Below are 21687 nucleotides of genomic sequence, written 5' to 3'. Positions count from 1 at the left end.
GGTCCCCTCCAATACAGTTTCTGTGTGCTTTTCTCCTACCACCCCCTTCCCTTTTTTCTTTTTTTTTTTCCTTTATTGTGTATTTAAAGGTTACAAAACATACAAGACAAATGCCTAAAGGTTATGGATCTCTTGAAGCTCCTCCGCTTCTGGACAGGAACCGAGGACGCAGCAAGCATTTCCCCTCTGGATCGCCACACTGAGGGGAAATCGCCACACTGCCACACTGAGGGGAGATCGCCACACCCTCTGGATCGCCACATATATATATATATATATATATATATATATATATATATATATATATATATATATATATATATATATATATATATATATATATATATTATATAATATGACAATGTCAGACCACGAAGGAAAAATGAAACAGGAAATTTCCCTAAGTACTTTCGTATATTAAATACATCTTCAGAAGGTCATTTTACAGATCGAGTGATGGTGATTTTATGGATCGAGTGATCCATAAAATTTACTATGGAGACTGAAATTGATAAATGTTTGCCATTCTTAGATGTGCTTATTCATAGGGAAAACTCTTCATTAAAGTTTAGTGTTTACAGAAAACCTACGAACAATTTATCTTATGTTCATTATTTTTCAGGGCATAGATACAATGTAAAAAAGTCAATTTTTTCTTCAATGTATCTAAGAGCTCTTCGAGTTGTGAGTCCAGAATTCTTAGATGAAGAATTTAAGAATATTGATTCGATTGGTCTTAAGCATTGTTACCCACTGAATTTTTTGGAAGTTTGTCGTAACAAAGCACGTCGTACATATTATAATAATGTATGCAGTGAAAGGACTCGCCCAAAGAATGTGTTATGTTTACCATATTTCTCTGGGTTTGAGAATATTGTCAAGGCCTTGAAACTTTTTAATATAGATGTAATGTTTAGCTACGAAAACACTGTTGGTAAGCTATTAGTAAGGAACAGCCCTCGTAGTGATAATTGCGTCATTTATAAAATACCTTGTAAGGAATGTAATAAGTTCTATGTCGGGCAAACATCTAAAGATTTAAAATGTAGAATATCGCAACATAAATACTCTGTAAGACATGGCCAATTATCTAATGCTTTGTTTGTGCATTTGTCAGAAAAAGCTCACCAAATTGATTGGGAGAGTGCGTCTTCAATAACAAATTGTAAAAGCACCTATAACAGAAACATAATTGAATCCGCTTTGATACAGATCACCAAAGAAAGTAATTTGAATATTAGCAGTGGTCTATATAACTTAGATCCATTTATAATAGATCAGCTAAAGGGCGATTTAAGTAGAATCATTGAAAAACATTTGTCTCACTAATTTATTGTATATATTTACCTCTTTATGTTATAATTAACTATGTATTATGCTTGTATGTCTGCTGTATCAGATGGGCCATTGGGCTACATCGGATGGGCCAATTGGGTGCATCTGATGGGCCAATGGGCCTTCTGCGTTGTCCAAGTATTGTACCTCACCTTACTTCACCACTCTCTCCTGCCTATTTATACCCATCACTCGATCTGTAAAATGACCTTCTGAAGATGTATTTAATATACGAAAGTACTTAAGGAAATTTCCTGTTTCATTTTTCCTTCGTGGTCTGACATTGTCACATTCTTAATCACGTGTTTATTTTCGTGATATACACACATTATATAATATATATATATATATATTATATATATATGTATATAATAATATATATATATTATATATATAATATATATATATTATATATATCATCATAAGCCAATATCACAGACGAAAAGGCCCTTATCAAGCTAGATTTCAAAAATGCCTTCAATTTGGTGTGGAGGGATGCTGTACTCCGTGCGGTTCATAGTCATTTCCCTTCCCTCTACCCTTTTGTACATTCATGCTACAGTATGGATCTTAAGCTACTTTCTGGCGAACATGAAATTGACTCGCGAGAAGGCGTCCAACAGGGTGACCCCCTTGCTCCTCTCCTTTTCTGCTTAGTCATCAAACAAGTCACAGAGGTCCTGTCCAGCGAGCTTAACATCTGGTTCTTGGATGATGGTACCCTAGCTGGTTCCCAAGACTCCCTCCTGGAGGACATCAGAAAAATCCAGGAGCAAGGTGCAGTTTTAGGCCTCACCCTGAACCCTTCTAAATGTGAAATAATATGTTCCAACCAGGGCATCGTAGAGAGAATAGAGGGTTTTCTGCCAAATATCCATAAAACTAAACCTGAAGACAGCACACTCCTAGGAGCTCCCCTGGGGTTGAAAGCCATCGATGAGGTCCTTGATAAGAAAATCGCCGACCTCAAGAGGATGGATGGGAGGATTGAGGATATTGATGCTCATGATGCACTCTACCTCATCACCAGATGTCTGTCCCTCCCCAGGTTAACCTACTTTCTGAGGTGTTCACCATCTTACAGTAGCCAAAAACTAAGGGAGTATGACCGGTTACTGAAATCAATGCTAGAAAAAGCCCTTAACCTCTCTCTTAATGACCTACAGTGGAAACAAGCCTCTCTTCCCGTAAGACTTGGGGGCCTCGGAGTTCGAACAGCAACGCAAATCGCTGTTCCAGCCTTCCTGTCCTCCTTATCAGCATCCGACAACCTTGTGAAGGAAATTCTACCTGCCCACTTACATCAGCTGGCAGGTGTACATGATCCCAATTTTACACGCTGTTCCACAGAGTGGGCCTCTCGTGCAGGCCCATCACCTCAACCACCATCCCCAAAAGCCCACAAGCAATCCAGCTGGGATGGCCCCATTGTAGACCAAGTTGCTGCAGAGTGCCTGGGTGCTGCAACAACACAACACGACATTGCTCGCCTCACAGCAGTAGCAGCACCACATGCAGGGAATTTCCTGTTAGCAACCCCAATGTCGGCAACTGGCACGCGTCTCACACCACACGCCCTCCGAATTGCTGTGGCCCTCCGCCTTGCTGCCCCAATCCACACCAGATATAGGTGTATTTGCGGCGAGGTGGTGGCTGACAGGTACGGCCACCATGGCCTACTCTGCCAAAGCACAGGGGGATGGCACTCGAGGCACAGTGAAGTTAACGACATCATCAAGAGGAGCCTCACCACAGCTGGATGCCCCGCTGAAAGAGAGCTCCGTTACCTAACGCCCCGTAACTCTGATGCTCTTATTGGTCGCCCGGATGGTATCACAGTGAACCCCTGGAAGACTGGCAAGCAGTTGGTATGGGACTACACGTGCGTATCAACCCTGGCTAACACCTACATTAACCTCAGTGTTGCACAACCAGGTGGCGCTGCCACCTACAGGGAAGCAGCCAAATCCCTCCACTTGTGGTGGAGGGCGGAGGGCAGGTGCGACGGGACACCAGCCAATCAGCGACAGGCAGGCAAAGGATGAGCAGTTTCCTGGTTACGGCGGTGGTAGCTAGCAGGTGTCACTGTGTGCTGGGTACGATTTGCTCTCTGGGCAAAACGTTTGGCGATACTTGCTGGACGTATCTTCTATATTATCTTGTGTACTTATGAAGGGAAGAGCAGGCCCAATCTCTCTTGAAAGAGATTATCGTCACAATATATATATATATATATATATATATATATATATATATATATATATATATATATATATATATATTGTGACGATAATCTCCTTCAAGAGATTGAGCCTGCTCTTCCCTCCATAATTACGTCGTCGAAATTATATAAAACGACTATGGAAGACATGTCCAACAACAACAACAACACCAGCAAGGCTTGCCAGGGTGAGCAAAACGTATGCAGTCAGCCACCTGTTCGGACTCAAACCACCAAACTACATGTTGATCGCTACCGGCTCCGCTGATTGGTCGCCGGTCTGGCTGCACTTGCACTCGCCCCCCCATACTACTTGATGTCTGGGGTCGCCCCAACCTCCTACCTCAGAATGTTCAGTGCTCTCGTTGTCACCACTACTCCCGGCTAGACGCTAGCGTGTACTGAGAGAAGTGGTGGCTTAAAGCCAATATTCCAGCATCTCCCATTTACTTTGGTATTGCACTTCTTGTTATTTTGCCTTAACGTAACTTTTCATTGTGTCATTTAATTATTCTTATTATTTTGATTGATTTTATTATAAGAATTTGTTTGTGCATTTTATTCATGTTTTGATTTAATTAACGTAATTAAAATTTCATTGTTAAAGTTTACTTGTGTTTTGTGTGTCTTCTCCTTACCTTACCACAGACGAAGTTCCAGTTTTTTCTATTTTTTTTTTATAACTATGTGACGAGGCCATACCCCTAGCCTTAAACAGCCGAACACCAACGCGTTACCGTCACAAGTTATATGGGGGCCTGTCCTAGGAGCTTCACTCAGGTACTGGTGCCAAGTGGTAATTTATGGTAAGCGTATTTAACTTTGTTAACGTAGCTTTACTATTTTTCATATTCAGTTTCATTTTTTATAAGGTGCGGTGTATTGTGCATTACGAGAGTAACATATAGTGAAGGTGAGACAACTTTGGATTACGTGGTGACTGTAGGCCGCAGTCATACTCTTAATTGGTCATCTCTCCCTCCGTGTTATTACTCGTGTTTACCATCTATGTCCCTTGAATATTTCTCATTCTGACAGATCATCATATTGGTACCCTGGTACTGTGGTCTGCCCCGGGTCAAGAGTACCCAATCTTCTGCAATCTGACTGTAGGAGGACAAAGAGGGCCATAGTTCCTCTAGCTCGAACTTTAGTTGCTGAATTGGGACCTCAGCAGCAGTTCTCGTCACAAGTTGACACCTCGCACCCCTACACGTCAGTCAGAGATGATGATACATACAACGGTAGGGAATTAGCTTATTTTTTCAGAGCACAAAAGTTCGCTAATTCTGTAAGTATCATATTAAATTCAGTGGGAAAAACTTGCTTTATGTCCTATAGAGACTTGGCAAGGTATGCCTACATCCTTGGACTACCAATTTTACTTTTGAAGCATTTAACTGTTTCATTTGTTTTCGAAACTTTGTTTCATTTGTTAGTAGGATTTTCTTGCCCTTATTCTCTTACATGAGTACCGGGTACAAGATTTCCTGCGCCCTTGATTTAATTTAATCATTTAATATCTTTCACTTAACGTTAATTGTTAAAGATCACACAGGATAGGTACCAGTTGCCACGTTGTCCTGTTTCTGACATTTCACTATTGAATATTCGTGTACCTTTATTTGCTAATTTCACCATGTTTCGTCTCCAAACTTTCCGTGCAAATCCAGCAGGTGAAATAGGGACTTTAAGTCGTGCCAAGAGGACTGAATTACAAACTCTTGCACATGAGTATCAACTAGAAGTGCCCTACCAAGCCAACAAAAATGACCTACACAACCTGTTGCTGGATTACTATTTAGAGCAAGGTAAGATAGACTCTGAAACTCATGAAACTTACTATATTGCAGATAAACCTGACTTGGCAACGCTGAAACTCAAACTAGAACTGGCAAAGATTGAAGAACGAACAGCTGCCATACGGAGGGAAGAACAAGAACGCGAGGCTGCTTTGAGGAGAGAAGAACACGAACGTGAGGTCGCATTTCTCCGTGAACGTGAACGAGTACAGCTTGAAACCAAACAACGCGAGTTGGAAATACAACGCGAACATGACAAGCAACAAGCGACTCTGGCTCTAGAGTGTCGTCAACGCGAAATCGCCTTGGAAACTTCACACTTCACTCAACGCCAGCAAGCTACTGCCAATCTTCCCGTCAGTTTTAATATATCGCATGCAAGTAAGTTAATGCCATCCTTTGTAGAAGCAGAAGTTGATGTGTTTTTCACCACCTTTGAAACCCTTGCTAATCAACTCAGTTGGCCTGTCGACCAATGGGCCACACTTCTCAGAGTCCATCTTACAGGTAGAGCTGCATTCACACTCAGTACTTTGGCGTCTGAGAATGACTACTACACTCTGAAACAAGCAGTGTTGGACGCCTACCTACTTTCCACAGAAAGTTATAGAAGGAAATTCCGTGACCACCTGAAGGCAAGTACCACTACCTTCCTCGAGTTTGCTAACACGAAACGGAGGTATTTCATGAAATGGCTGGAAGCAGCACATGTCTCTACTTTTACAGAACTCGTCAACCTGATGCTTGTTGAAGAATTCTTGAGACGTGTGCCACCTCCTGTCCGCCTCTACTTAGCAGATAAAGAAGAAACCGACTACCTGAAGTGTGCTAAGTCGGCTGACACTTACAGCCTCATCCACCGACTGACACCCGAACCATCCTCCAGTAAGAAGTCGTGGTACAGTTACGAGAAGGTGAGCCCCGATCAAGCTGGTTCACAACTGTACTGCAAGTATTGTAGACTCTATGGACATACCATAGACAAGTGTGGTAAGTCTCAATACAAGGGAACCACTGACCAACAACGACCCAAACCAACTCCTCCTAAGTCCGGTAAGCCTGTGATGAATGTTGGTGTTGATGTTAATGATCTTTCTCTTTTCAGTAACCACCTGTATACTGGAACTGTCTCTGCCAACGGTTCAAATCCGGAGGGACGTTTCAAATTGAAGATCTTGAGGGACACAGCGGCTCTACAATCGATCATCTTGAAGTCGGCTGTGCCCAACATAGTCTACACCGGGGAAACAGTCTTCATCACTGACCTCACTGCTACCACTCCATACCCTCTCGCCAGAGTCCACCTGGATTGTCCCTACGTGAACGGGGAAGTCCAAGTCGCCGTCAGGGAAAAGCCTTTTCCCATGCCTGGAGTGCAACTTCTCCTAGGCAACGACTTGGCAGAAGACCTGCAACCGACCAACCTGATCGTCATGGACAAACCCCAGGTGTGTAACTCTGTGCCAATAAACCCTATTCTTGAGTATGTTCCAGCAGAGGTTCAAGAGAGTGATGAAGTTTCTCCTCCGGTTCTCGTGACCACCCGTGCACAAGCCGCACGTCCACAGCCAGCTGACTCTACTGCTACCGCTGTCCCTCAAGACCCTCAGAAACTCCCCCCGCATCTGACCAAGTTGGAGTTCCGTAAGTTGCAGAGGGAAGATCTTACTTTAACACCATTGTTTTTCCAGGCTGAGACTCAACCCGACAGTATTCCTGGGTTCTTCCTAGAGAACGACTTGCTCTACCGCAGATATAGACCCAGTAAACTGAAGGAGGAGGACGATTGGGCCAACATCGAACAACTTGTGATTCCCACCAGCCTGCGGCCCACTATTCTACACCTGGCCCACGGAGCATTCTCCCACTACGGCTTCAACAAGACTTACCATGGGATTCGTCAAGACTACTACTGGCCAGGTATGGTAAATAACGTCAAACAGTACGTAAAACAGTGTCATACATGTCAGATGGCAGGCAAACCGAACGTCTGCATTCCCAGAGCACCACTGATTCCCATACAGGTGCCTGCGGAACCTTTCCACAGACTCATAATAGACTGTGTTGGTCCTTTACCTCGGACCAGTTCAGGTAACGCCTACATCCTAACCATCCTGTGTCCTACCACCAGATTTCCCATAGCAGTTCCAGTGAAGAACATCACGGCTGCTACGGTTATAAAACATCTATTGAAGATCTTCACTCAATACGGATTTCCCAGGGAGATTCAAAGTGACTGTGGCACCAACTTCACCAGTGATCTCTTCAAAAGGACACTGGAGGAGTTCAACATCAAACAGGTATTGTCCAGCCCCTATCATCCTGCTTCACAGGGTTCTCTTGAACGTAGTCATCAGACCATCAAAGCACTCTTGAAAAAGTTTTGTAGTGAAACCTCAAAGGATTTGGATAAGCATATTGACCTAATAATGTGTATTTTCAGAAGTCTCCCCAATGAGTCCCTAGGAGTATCTCCTTATGAGATGCTCTACGGCCGTAAGTGCCGTACTCCCCTTAAGGCTTTCAAAGACTCTCTCAGAGATGCCACCTTCAGTGAGCATCAGAATGTGCCCCAGTTTCTTCAAAACCTTCAACACATTCTAGAAAGAGTCCACCGCTTTGCCCATGATAATCTATTGAAAGCCCAGGTGAGAATGAAGACTCATTACGACCAGACCAGCAAAGTAAGAAAATTCAAGCCGGGAGACTTCGTCCTTGCCTATTTCCCAATCCCAGGTTCACCTTTACAAAACCGATTTTCAGGACCCTACTGCGTCAAAGAGTGCAGAAGCAACAACACTTACGTCATAGAGACTCCAGATAGGCGGCGGAAGACCCAGCTGTGCCACGTCAACCTCCTGAAGCAATATAATGGTACTCCTCCCACTGTCTTGACTAACTATTCCACATTCACAGAACCCTACATCCACAGTGAGACCTTCCCAGCTTCTCCTCCCGAAAGCACTGACAAGGAGTCAGCGCTTTCTAATTCCGAAATCCTTAATGATCTTCCCAAATGCTTTCAGGATAATAATCGTGCTCCTTTGCCCTCTTCTAATTCCACTCTCACCTCGTCAGATAAGCCCTTCATCCTCCATGTCGACGCCAATGGTACCGACGATGGTGGTGTCGTGATGCAGCAACGAGGCGAGAAGAATACACCTGTCAGCGACTCCTGCTACAAGGAACGACGGAACAATTGGCAAGGAACTACTCTTCCTCATCCTGAAGCTTCAGCACTTCACTCCACCCCTGAAAAGTGCTCGGTCCACCATCAACACGGACCACACCACCCTACACCTCCTGCAGCACGCCCACTTCTCATCTCAACGTCTTCTACTATGGGCTTGCTACCTGCAGAAATTCAACCTGGAGACACGCTATACCAAGAGTCTGACAACACCATAGCCGATGCCCTCTCCAGAGTTTATGAAGTAGAAGCGACTCCATCCATTACTCCACCACATAACGACGTACTTCTTCCAGAACCGCAGGCTTCGGGGGAGAGTTGTGACGATAATCTCCTTCAAGAGATTGAGCCTGCTCTTCCCTCCATAATTACGTCGTCGAAATTATATAAAACGACTATGGAAGACATGTCCAACAACAACAACAACACCAGCAAGGCTTGCCAGGGTGAGCAAAACGTATGCAGTCAGCCACCTGTTCGGACTCAAACCACCAAACTACATGTTGATCGCTACCGGCTCCGCTGATTGGTCGCCGGTCTGGCTGCACTTGCACTCGCCCCCCCATACTACTTGATGTCTGGGGTCGCCCCAACCTCCTACCTCAGAATGTTCAGTGCTCTCGTTGTCACCACTACTCCCGGCTAGACGCTAGCGTGTACTGAGAGAAGTGGTGGCTTAAAGCCAATATTCCAGCATCTCCCATTTACTTTGGTATTGCACTTCTTGTTATTTTGCCTTAACGTAACTTTTCATTGTGTCATTTAATTATTCTTATTATTTTGATTGATTTTATTATAAGAATTTGTTTGTGCATTTTATTCATGTTTTGATTTAATTAACGTAATTAAAATTTCATTGTTAAAGTTTACTTGTGTTTTGTGTGTCTTCTCCTTACCTTACCACAGACGAAGTTCCAGTTTTTTCTATTTTTTTTTATAACTATGTGACGAGGCCATACCCCTAGCCTTAAACAGCCGAACACCAACGCGTTACCGTCACAAGTTATATATATATATATATATATATATATAACTTTATTTGAAAATGTCATTACACAAAAAAAGTTACAATATTGACGGCCATGCCGTCCGTACCTGTCGGCCTCTGCCTTGCCGCAAATACACCTGTATTCGGTGTGGATTGGGGCAGCGAGGCGGAGAGCCACGGCAATTCGGAGGGCCTGCGGTGTGAGACGGGTGCTGGTTGCTGACATTGGGGTTGCTAATAGGAAATCACCTGCATGGGGAGCTGCTACAGCTCTAAGTCAGGCAGTGTCATGTGGTGTTGTCGCAGCTTCTAGCAAAGTCGCAGCTTCTTGGTCGGCAATGGGGCGATCCCAGCTGGATTGCTTATGGGCTTCAGAAGGCGGTGGTTGGGGTGCTGGTCCTGCGAGAGGGACCCATTTGGTTGTGCAGTCTGTGAAGCTGGGATCATGTACCCCTGCCTGTTGAACTAGGTGCTCAGGTAGGATTTCCTTCACCAAGTTGTCAGACCCCACTGAAGAGGACAGGAACGCTGGTACAGCAATTTGTGTTGCTGTGCGCACGCCAAGGCCCCCGAGTCTGACAGGAAGGGAGGCCTGTTTCCACTGTGAGTCGCTGAGGGAAAGATTGAGGGCTTTTTCTAGTGTTGATTTCAGCAAGCTGTCATACTCTTCTAATTTAATATTGTTGAAAGATGGCGAACATCTTAGAAAGTAGGTCAGCCTGGGGAGGGACAAGCATCTGGTGATGAGGTAAAGTGCATCATGAGCATCGATGTCTTCAATCCTCTCGTTCATCCTCTTCAGGTCAGTGATCTTCTTACCAAGGACCCCGTCGATGGCATTCCTTCCAAGAGGAGCACCTAGGAGTGTGCTGTCCTCAGGGTTGGTTGTATGAATGTCAGGCAAAACAACCTTTATTTGCTCTATTATGTGCTGGTTGGTGGAGGTTATTTCGCACTTGGAAGGGTTCAGAGTGAGGCCTAGGCTTGCTCCTTGCTCCTGAATTATTCTTATGTCGTCCAAGAGTGAGGCTGGGGAGCCGGCTAGAGTACCATCGTCCAAAAACCAAATGTTGAGCTCACTGGACAGGTTATCGGTGACTTCCTTGATAACTAGGCAGAAAAGAAAAGGAGCAAGGGGGTCACCCTGTTGGACACCTTCTTGTGATTCAATTTCATGTTCTCCAAAAAGCAGAGTTAGATTCTTGCTATAGCATGAGTTTACAAACGGGTAGAGGGAAGGAAAAAGGCGATGAACTGCACTGAGTACTGCATCCCTTCTAACCAGATTGAAAGCATTTTTGAAGTCCAGCTTTATCAGGGCTTTTTCATCCGTAATGTTGGCAATGTAGGCTCTAGCTGCATGAGCCGCTGCCTCACACCCTTGGGGAATGCCACACACCCTTGGGGAATGTCTTGTTAAGTTGTGCATTATAGAATGTAAATTTACCTTTAATAATGAGTATTATTTACAGACTTTTGGAATGGCAATGGGGAATCCTCTATCGCCATTGCTTTCAAACTTGTACATGGAATTCTTCGAAAAGAAATTTGTTTCAAAAATAACTCCTGGAATCATTCCATGGTTTAGATATGTTGATGATATCTTGTGTATTTGGCCTTCAGATGTCAACACAGACGAATTTGTAGCCAAACTTAATGACCAAGTCACCTCCATAAAATTTACTATGGAGACTGAAATTGATAAATGTTTGCCATTCTTAGATGTGCTTATTCATAGGGAAGACTCTTCATTAAAGTTTAGTGTTTACAGAAAACCTACGAATAATTTATCTTATGTTCATTATTTTTCAGGGCATAGATACAATGTGAAAAAGTCAATTTTCTCTTCAATGTATCTAAGAGCTCTTCGAGTTGTGAGTCCAGAATTCTTAGACGATGAGTTTAAGAATATTGATTCGATTGGTCTTAAGCTTTGTTACCCACTGAATTTTTTGGAAGTTTGCCGTAACAAAGCACGTCGTACATATTATAATAATGTATGCAGTGAAAGGATTCGCCCAAAGAATGTGTTATGTTTACCATATTTCTCTGGGTTTGAGAATATTGTCAAGGCCTTGAAACTTTTTAATATAGATGTAATGTTTAGCTACGAAAACACTGTTGGTAAGCTATTAGTTAGGAACAGCCCTCGTAGTGATAATTGTGTTATTTATAAAATACCTTGTAAAGAATGTAATAAGTTCTATGTTGGCCAAACATCTAAAGATTTAAAATGTAGAATATCGCAACATAAATACTCTGTAAGACATGGCCAATTGTCTAATGCTTTGTTTGTTCATTTGTCAGAAAATGCTCACCAAATTGATTGGGAGAGTGCTTCTTCAATAACAAATTGTAAAAGCACCTATAACAGAAACATAATTGAATCTGCTTTGATACAGATCACAAAAGAAAGTAATTTGAATATTAGCAGTGGTCTATATAACTTAGATCCATTTTTAATAGATCAGTTAAAGGGCGATTTAAGTAGGATCATTGGAACGCATTTGTCTCACTAATTAATTGTATATATTTACCATTTTATTGCTATAATTATCTATGTATTGTGCCTGTGTATGTGTGCTGTATCAGATGGGCCAATTGGCTGCATCTGATGGGCCAATGGGCCGTCTGCGCTGTCCACGTATTGTACCTCACCTCACTTCACCATTCTCTCCTGCCTATTTATAACCATCACTCGATCTGTAAAATCACTCCTTCTGAAGATGTATTAATATACGAAAGTACTTAAGGAAATTCCTGTTTCATTTTTCCTCCGTGGTCTGACATTGTCACATTTTTAATCACGTGTTTACTTTCGTGATATACACACATATTATATATCTTACTGCAAACTCCACACCCTAAAAGTGACAGAACCCAGACAACCAGGCGCACTATTCAACTGGTGTACATGGTACCTTAAGCACTCAACCAACTGTGACCGTACAAAAGACGATGGTAGCTGAGGCTATTTTCCCCACCGTCCCGACGGCACTTGATGGTAATCTTGGGCATAGTTATTTCATAGAATCACCTCACTTTGTGGGACCACGTGAGCAACACAAATGCAAACAAGCTTAAATGGTCCCCCAAGCATACATGAGAATGAAAACGCCACACCCCAGAAGTGACTCGAACCCAGACCGCCAGGAGCACAATTTAACTGGTGTACATGGTACCTTAACCTATCGACCATCAGTGACCGTACAAAAGACGATGGCCAAAATTTATTTATTTATTTATTATTTGTTATTTATAAATATAATGCTGGACTGAAATATGACAAGAGGACACACAAGTTTTTGCTCATTGAAACTTGAATCAATAACAGGGTGGACTCAAACAAAAGTACAGTACCTGTAAATTATTGAAACCGATCCATGCGTCATCAACAGAGATCTCTTGAGCCAGGACCCACATGAAGGCGTCCTCAGCGAGGTCATGGACTGAGGCCAAGTGAGCTCCTTCATTCACACAAGTCGACTCTGCTTCCTGAAACACATTAGATATATAAATATTTGATTTAGAATTATTATTAATATTAGTACAATTTTATGTTAGACATCAGCCGTCTCTGTTCGAGTTCGCTATATAGTCGTGATGGCTTGGAGCTTTTCCCCTGATAGTTCCCTTTCCTTCATCCCACAGTGTACATTTTACTCGTTAGAAAAGAGATGTTTAACGTTCTCTCCAATTAATGGTATTTCTCTCGAAACTGTAATCATCATTAATTCCTCTGTAAATGTTTTATTACATATAATGTATGTGTTTGCTGTTCACTACAATGTGTAAATGATTTACTTGCTGTTCCTGTCACCATCAACTTCTTCTCTAAGCACCAATGTCATATGTCTACCTTTTATTGGTGTATAAGGAACAACTTCAAGATCACTAAGATGAAATAGTTCATAAATATGCCCAGGATAAGGAAAACGACAGCCGATGGTATAGCAGGAACGGATGGACAAACACGCTTGGTTATAATACAACAATCACTTGTTTTGAGATCAAATATTGGAAGTCTTGCCAGTCCTACCATAGTATCTCTACAGTTGTGGATTATCTCATAGATATTATTTAAGACATGGCTCAGAGAAAGTATTCAGAGGTTGAAATATGGTTTAGATTTCAAACCTGCTAAGACCCCTGACATAAACTCCTCAGGAACCTATGAGGGCCACAGGACTAACAACACTGCAAACCAGGCTGGACGGCGGATCTTATTAAAACCTTTAAAATGCTTCATAAGTTGGAGGATATTAATCCAGACCACTTCTTTAAAAGGTCAAATGTAACACCTACAAGGGACAACAGCTTCAAGTTCTTCAAGACACAATGTAGGACAGAAACAGATGTTTTTGTTTTCACCCATAGGGATTAAACCCATGGAACTACCTACCCGCCGAATCCGTTAATGCCAACACATTACTTCAGTTCCAAATAAAGTTCGAAAAAATTCTCGAGAACAAGGGGGGGGGGGGGAGAGAAAGACTGGCAAGAATGTGAAATCAAAATGCTCTTTTAAAAATGTGAAAACCAGCCATGTAAATGTAAAAGATACTGAATGGCGATGCATAAAGAAATATTAACGTGAAGTATCAATGGAAAATCAACAGGAGCCGTGAGTAGGCTTTGAACGTGTGCTCCCAAGCACACGCCTTAAACCACTACACCACGACATGGGCGAAAACATTGCAACCTGGGATTCAACTGAATCAACGAGGGTTCGCGAGGCGTCCACTGAAGCCTAATCAGCGTTTCACCTCATTAGGGTTAATCAAGTGAAATCAGGGTTAATGTGATTTATTTGTGAATTTGAAGAGAAGCGAAGGAGGTAGAATTCCTGGACTACATGCCAGAGTGGATGGCTACAAGCAACATGGAAGGTCATTGTGTGAAACCCTGATTAGTCTTCAGTGGAAGTTTGTAGGTACTCTGGAAGATTATTTTGACTCCCACGTTCCAATGCTTTTCACAATGTCACGATATATTGGATGAAGGCGTTTGCTTAGGATTCGAACCCAGAGGATAGGCTAGAATCCTCCTTACAGTTCGTACTAATATTCTCACAGTAATTATTGCATTTATAAAATAATAAATCAATGAAATAACAAGAATGTTAAATTTAATACTCTATGGAACACCAGAGTCAAGTTAGGGAAACTTAGCAAACGTATTCATTGAGTTGATCTTGTGGTTACAAAACTCCTAAACTGAGCCGTTTTAATTGTTTTAAATTTCTAATAATCAAAATATCATATTTGAGCATCTTCCATACGACAGAAAATGGAGAAAGTACCCACCTGCCAGGACTTAGTAACGTTGGAGGGTCTGTAGCAGCCGTCGTTGTAGGCGATGTACTGGTCGTAGGGGGAGGTGCAGGCCGGGGGCGGGTGGTGGTCATCCAGGCTCGGGTCTGTTAAGAGAACTTCGTCATTCTCTTCAACCATGGCTCTTCATTCATTATTGTAAATGCTGAAGAGACAACTACCATAGAATTAGTAAAACTTGAATATTACTGTAGAAACTGGTGTTGTTGTTGTTTTAGAATCAGCTTCTTGGAACAAAAAGTTGCAAGTTGCACGGGCTATGGTGAGCCCGTAGTGGACTTGCTGAATAACAGATTGCACGTGGAACGCCACTTATTTACACAACTTTACCTGAGGGCCACTATATCTCTAGTGGCCTCGACGAAGACAGGAAGCCGGGGGCTTGTCAAAGTTCCTCATATGTGTCCTGATGATTGCATCATATATATATCATAAAGTGACGTTTCACCTATTTTAATGATAACAAGATTTACATTGCAATGTTGGTCCGGATATCTCGCACATCAATACTTTCCTTGTACTTCGTAAAGTTGGGCGATTAAACTTACTAAAGCAACAGGAAACACGTGATTAATTTAGATCAATTGATCAACAGGGATCAATTGAGACAGATTCAACAGAGTATGACAGTTCGCATTACATTAGTGAGCACACGGGAAGGTCACAGCAACATGGAAGGTCATTGTTTGGGTTACATTAGTGAGCACAAGTGCACAGCAACATGGAAGGTCATTGTTTGGGTTACATTAGTCAGCACACGTGCACAGCAACATGGAAGGTCATTGTTTGGGTTACATTAGTGAGCACAAGTGCACAGCAACATGGAAGGTCATTGTTTGGGTTACATTAGTGAGCACAAGTGCACAGCAACATGGAAGGTCATTGTTTGGGTTACATTAGTCAGCACACGTGCACAGCAACATGGAAGGTCATTGTTTGGGTTACATTAGTCAGCACACGTGCACAGCAACATGGAAGGTCATTGTTTGGGTTACATTAGTCAGCACAAGTGCACAGCAACATTGAAGGTCATTGTTTGGGTTACATTAGTCAGCACACGTGCACAGCAACATGGAAGGTCATTGTTTGGGTTACATTAGTCAGCACACGTGCACAGCAACATGGAAGGTCATTGTTTGGGTTACATTAGTGAGCACAAGTGCACAGCAACATGGAAGGTCATTGTTTGGGTTACATTAGTCAGCACACGTGCACAGCAACATGGAAGGTCATTGTTTGGGTTACATTAGTCAGCACACGTGCACAGCAACATGGAAGGTCATTGTTTGGGTTACATTAGTCAGCACACGTGCACAGTAACATGGAAGGTCATTGTTTGGGTTACATTAGTCAGCACACGTGCACAGCAACATGGAAGGTCATTGTTTGGGTTACATTAGTCAGCACACGTGCACAGCAACATGGAAGGTCATTGTTTGGGTTACATTAGTGAGCACAAGTGCACAGCAACATGGAAGGTCATTGTTTGGGTTACATTAGTCAGCACAAGTGCACATGAACAAGGAAAGTCATAGCTTCAGCTACATTAGAGAAAACATGTGCGTTTTTTTGAAAAAAAGTTGGTTCAGCAAAGAAACCGGTTTCTGCCATAGTTAATGGCAGGAGTAACTATTATTCCCGGTCAATTTACACCCAATAACGTTGCTGTATCTTGGCTGGGATGAACATCGACGAGGAGAAACCATTCTAATTATCAGCTACTGCCTGTAACGATAAGTTTCTTACAGCGATAGAGAACGCACAAGTGTTCAAGAAATAAATACAATAACGTTAAAGCAAACTTGCATGATACATATGAGAGAGTTACCTCGCTTCCTCATCATACATGTGAGAGATTTACCTTGCTTTATCATGATACATGTGAGAGACCTACCATGCTTCATCATGATACATGTGAGAGACCTACCTTGCTTCATCATGATACATGTGGGAGACCTACCTTGCTTCATCATGATACATGTGAGAGACCTACCTTGCTTCATCATGATACATGTGAGAGACCTACCTTGCTTCATCATGATACATGTGAGAGACCTACCATGCTTCATCATGATACATGTGAGAGACCTACCTTGCTTCATCATGATACATGTGAGAGACCTACCTTGCTTCATCATGATACATGTGAGAGACCTACCTTGCTTCATCATGATACATGTGAGAGACCTACCATGCTTCATCATGATACATGTGAGAGACCTACCTTGCTTCATCATGATACATGTGAGAGACCTACCTTGCTTCATCATGATACATGTGAGAGACCTACCTTGCTTCATCATGATACATGTGAGAGACCTACCTTGCTTCATCATGATACATGTGAGAGACCTACCTTGCTTCATCATGATACATGTGAGAGACCTACCTTGCTTCATCATGATACATGTGAGAGACCTACCTTGCTTCATCATGATACATGTGAGAGACCTACCTTGCTTCATCATGATACATGTGAGAGACCTACCTTGCTTCATCATGATACATGTGAGAGACCTACCTTGCTTCATCATGATACATGTGAGAGACCTACCTTGCTTCATCATGATACATGTGAGAGACCTACCTTGCTTCATCATGATACATGTGAGAGACCTACCTTGCTTCATCATGATACATGTGAGAGACCTACCTTGCTTCATCATGATACATGTGAGAGACCTACCTTGCTTCATCATGATACATGTGAGAGACCTACCTTGCTTCATCATGATACATGTGAGAGACCTACCTTGCTTCATCATGATACATGTGAGAGACCTACCTTGCTTCATCATGATACATGTGAGAGACCTACCTTGCTTCATCATGATACATGTGAGAGACCTACCTTGCTTCATCATGATACATGTGAGAGACCTACCTTGCTTCATCATGATACATGTGAGAGACCTACCTTGCTTCATCATGATACATGTGAGAGACCTACCTTGCTTCATCATGATACATGTGAGAGACCTACCTTACTTCATCATGATACATGTGAGAGACCTACCTTGCTTCATCATGCAGACATAACCATAGAGGTCGGAGCAGGAGACATCATTCCAGCGGCCTGTTGCAGGGGAGACGTCCACACACAGGTTCTGCAACACAGGCAGGATCAGGGAAAGTCGCCTTCGTCTTCTGCTATATTACAGCCACAACAATAATGATGATGTGACTATAACCATAGATGTCCCAGAAGCCCAAGGAGAGTCACTCAGGAGCTCTAGGAGAGCCTCTCAGGAGGTCAAGGAGAGTCTCTCAGGAGCTGAAGGAGAGTCTTCTAGGAGCTGAAGGAGAGTCTCCCAGGAGGTCAAGGAGAGTCTCTCAGGAGCTGAAGGAGAGTCTTCTAGGAGCTGAAGGAGAGTCTCCCAGGAGGTCAAGGAGAGTCTCTCAGGAGCTGAAGGAGAGTCTTCTAGGAGCTGAAGGAGAGTCTCCCAGGAGCCCAAGGAGAGTCTCCCAGGAGCTCAAGGAGAGCCTCCCAGGAGCTGAAGGTGCTTGAAACCCTAATTTGCATTTAAATGTAAATGACTTTTATAAATCACAAAACAAAGTACATTTGAAGCGACAGATGAAGGTGTGGTCAATAATGAAGACGTGTAATGTCCCTCTGAGAGGTCATTACACTCACTCTACGCATGTATTAACCCGTCATATTGTAGACACTAAACCCACAGTTCTGAAACTGCAAGAATAGTCGACGTCTCGGGTCGTCCCGGACCATTATCGAAGCGGGTAAGCTTTACTACCACCCAGATTACACCACTAATCGTATAATCAAGTCGTGATTTAACTTTTGTTTAGGCGCCGGGCGACGTGATCAATCAGGTCGTTGTGGCAGAGCTGTTGCGTCTCCCGGGTTGGTGATCACCCGTCAAGCAAGGGGTGAATGGCATCTCCTCTCATCCCTTGATAATGATCCAGGAAGGGCCAAGGGGCTGACAATTTTTACATATAAAAAAACAATATCTTTGTGGAACAATATTCTAAAGCGGACAGAAAGAGGGAATAATATATATATATATATATATATATATATATATATATATATATATATATATATATATATATATATATATATATATATATATATATATATATATATATTCGAAACAATATGATACGAAATGAGGATGGTGGTCGACTCACCCAGTCTGGTCCTCCGTTGGGTTCCCCCGAGGCCCAGTTGGTGTAGGAGACGGAGGTCTGGTCCACCCATATGAACTCTCCCATGTACTGCATCCCCAGCCACACCTCCTGCTGCTCGACCCCCACCAGCGCCGTCAGGTAGGCTGTTGAACCAGGCACACATTACTCTCTGTATGCTTTATGTTGAGGTGTGTGGTGTGTCAGTATGTGTTTGGTGTGACAGTATGTGTTTAGTGTGTGTCAGCATGTGTGTGGTGTGTGTCAGTATGTGTGGTGTGTCAGTATGTGTTTGGTGTGTGTCAGTATGTGTGGTGTGTGTCAGCATGTGTGGTGTGTCAGTATGTGTTTGGTGTGACAGTATGTGTTTAGTGTGTGTCAGCATGTGTGTGGTGTGTGTCAGTATGTGTGGTGTGTCAGTATGTGTTTGGTGTGTGTCTGTATGTGTGGTGTGTGTCAGCATGTGTGGTGTGTCAGTAAGTGTTTGGTGTGTGTCAGCATGTGTGTGGTGTGTGTCAGTATGTGTGGTGTGTCAGTATGTGTTTGGTGTGTGTCAGTATGTGTGGTGTGTGTCAGTATGTGTTTGGTGTGTGTCAGTATGTGTGGTGTGTGTCAGCATGTGGTGTGTGTCAGCATGTGTGTGGTGTGTGTCAGTATGTGTGGTGTGTCAGTATGTGTTTGGTGTGTGTCAGTATGTGTGGTGTGTGTCAGTATGTGTTTGGTGTGTGTCAGTATGTGTGGTGTGTGTCAGCATGTGGTGTGTGTCAGTATGTGTGTGGTGTGTCAGTATGTGTGTGGTGTGTCAGCATGTGTGTGGTGTGTCAGTATGTGTGTGGTGTGTCAGTTGGTGCGGTGTGTGTCAGCATGTGTGGTGTGTCAGTATGTGTGGTGTGTGTCAGCATGTGTGGTGTGTCAGTATGTGTGTGGTGTGTGTCAGCATGTGTGTGGTGTGTCAGTATGTGTGTGGTGTGTCAGTATGTGTGTGGTGTGTGTCAGTATGTGTGTGGTGTGTCAGTATGTGTGTGGTGTGTCAGCATGTGTGTGGTGTGTCAGTATGTGTGTGGTGTGTCAGTTGGTGCGGTGTGTGTCAGCATGTGTGGTGTGTCAGTATGTGTGGTGTGTGTCAGTATGTGTGTGGTGTGTCAGTATGTGTGTGGTGTGTCAGTATGTGTGTGGTGTGTCAGCATGTGTGGTGTGTCAGTATGTGTGCGGTGTGTCAGTATGTGTGTGGTGTGTCAGCATGTGTGTGGTGTGTCAGTATGTGTGTGGTGTGTCAGAATGTGCGGTGTGTGTCAGCATGTGTGGTGTGTCAGTATGTGTGTGGTGTGTCAGTATGTGCGGTGTGTGTCAGCATGTGTGGTGTGTCAGTATGTGTGTGGTGTGTCAGTATGTGTGGTGTGTGTCAGCATGTGTGGTGTGTCAGTATGTGTGTGGTGTGTCAGTATGTGTGTGGTGTGTCAGCATGTGTGTGGTGTGTCAGTATGTGCGGTGTGTGTCAGCATGTGTGGTGTGTCAGTATGTGTGTGGTGTGTGTCAGTATGTGTGTGGTGTGTGTCAGTATGTGTGTGGTGTGTCAGTATGTGTGTGGTGTGTCAGCATGTGTGTGGTGTGTCAGTATGTGTGTGGTGTGTCAGTATGTGTGTGGTGTGTCAGTATGTGCGGTGTGTGTCAGCATGTGTGGTGTGTCAGTATGTGTGTGGTGTGTCAGTATGTGTGTGGTGTGTCAGTATGTGCGGTGTGCGTCAGCATGTGTGGTGTGTCAGTATGTGTGTGGTGTGTCAGTATGTGCGGTGTGTGTCAGCATGTGTGGTGTGTCAGTATGTGTGTGGTGTGTCAGTATGTGTGTGGTGTGTCAGCATGTGTGTGGTGTGTCAGTATGTGTGTGGTGTGTCAGTATGTGCGGTGTGTGTCAGCATGTGTGGTGTGTCAGTATGTGTGGTGTGTGTCAGCATGTGTGGTGTGTCAGTATGTGTGTGGTGTGTGTCAGTATGTGTGTGGTGTGTGTCAGCATGTGTGTGGTGTGTCAGTATGTGCGGTGTGTGTCAGCATGTGTGGTGTGTCAGTATGTGTGTGGTCTGTCAGTATGTGTGTGGTGTGTCAGCATGTGTGTGGTGTTTCAGTATGTGCAGGGTGTGTCAGCATGTGTGGTGTGTCAGTATGTGTGTGGTGTGTGTCAGTATGTGTGTGGTGTGTGTCAGTATGTGTGTGGTGTGTCAGTATGTGTGTGGTGTGTCAGCATGTGTGTGGTGTGTCAGTATGTGTGTGGTGTGTCAGTATGTGCGGTGTGTGTCAGCATGTGTGGTGTGTCAGTATGTGTGTGGTGTGTGTCAGTATGTGTGTGGTGTGTGTCAGTATGTGTGTGGTGTGTCAGTATGTGTGTGGTGTGTGTGACGGTGTTCCCCCCCTTTATAATTCTCCCACGCCTGCAGTAAGAGTCATGTCTACTTTTCCCAAGCGTTCTCTACGTTGCAGGCTACACTTTGATATATGGGAGAGAGTGAAGTGTTCTCGGAGAGCCGAGAAATTTGTGAAATAGTAATGTTTTGGCCTGTGGTTTAGGCCCTTTAGGGAGCCAAGATGGCGCTGGCCTCCCTGATCTCCCGCCAAAACCGTGTGACGTCAGTGGCACCGGATTGGTCACCGACAGCAATGTGGCACCGGGAGCC

At 43.6% G+C, this 21687-nt stretch overlaps 1 protein-coding gene across 1 annotated transcript in view; it reads right to left on the bottom strand.

Annotated features, from left to right (window-relative positions):
- Positions 1-21687, bottom strand: part of LOC138368047 (uncharacterized) — a 42463-nt gene that overhangs the window by 2955 nt on the left and 17821 nt on the right. Inside the window, exons 2-5 of the mRNA XM_069330345.1 lie at positions 19025-19167; positions 17886-17976; positions 14843-14955; positions 12897-13031 (exon numbers count right to left, since the gene is read on the bottom strand). Of these exons, the coding sequence (XP_069186446.1) occupies positions 12897-13031; positions 14843-14955; positions 17886-17976; positions 19025-19167 (482 nt within the window). The remainder of the gene's footprint in view (positions 1-12896; positions 13032-14842; positions 14956-17885; positions 17977-19024; positions 19168-21687) is intronic.

Source organism: Procambarus clarkii, chromosome 24 (genome assembly GCF_040958095.1).
Source record: "Procambarus clarkii isolate CNS0578487 chromosome 24, FALCON_Pclarkii_2.0, whole genome shotgun sequence".
In the NCBI taxonomy this organism is placed as follows: domain Eukaryota; kingdom Metazoa; phylum Arthropoda; class Malacostraca; order Decapoda; family Cambaridae; genus Procambarus; species Procambarus clarkii.
The sequence above is the reverse complement of the archived record's forward strand: the minus strand, read 5'-3'. Positions and strand labels throughout refer to the sequence as shown.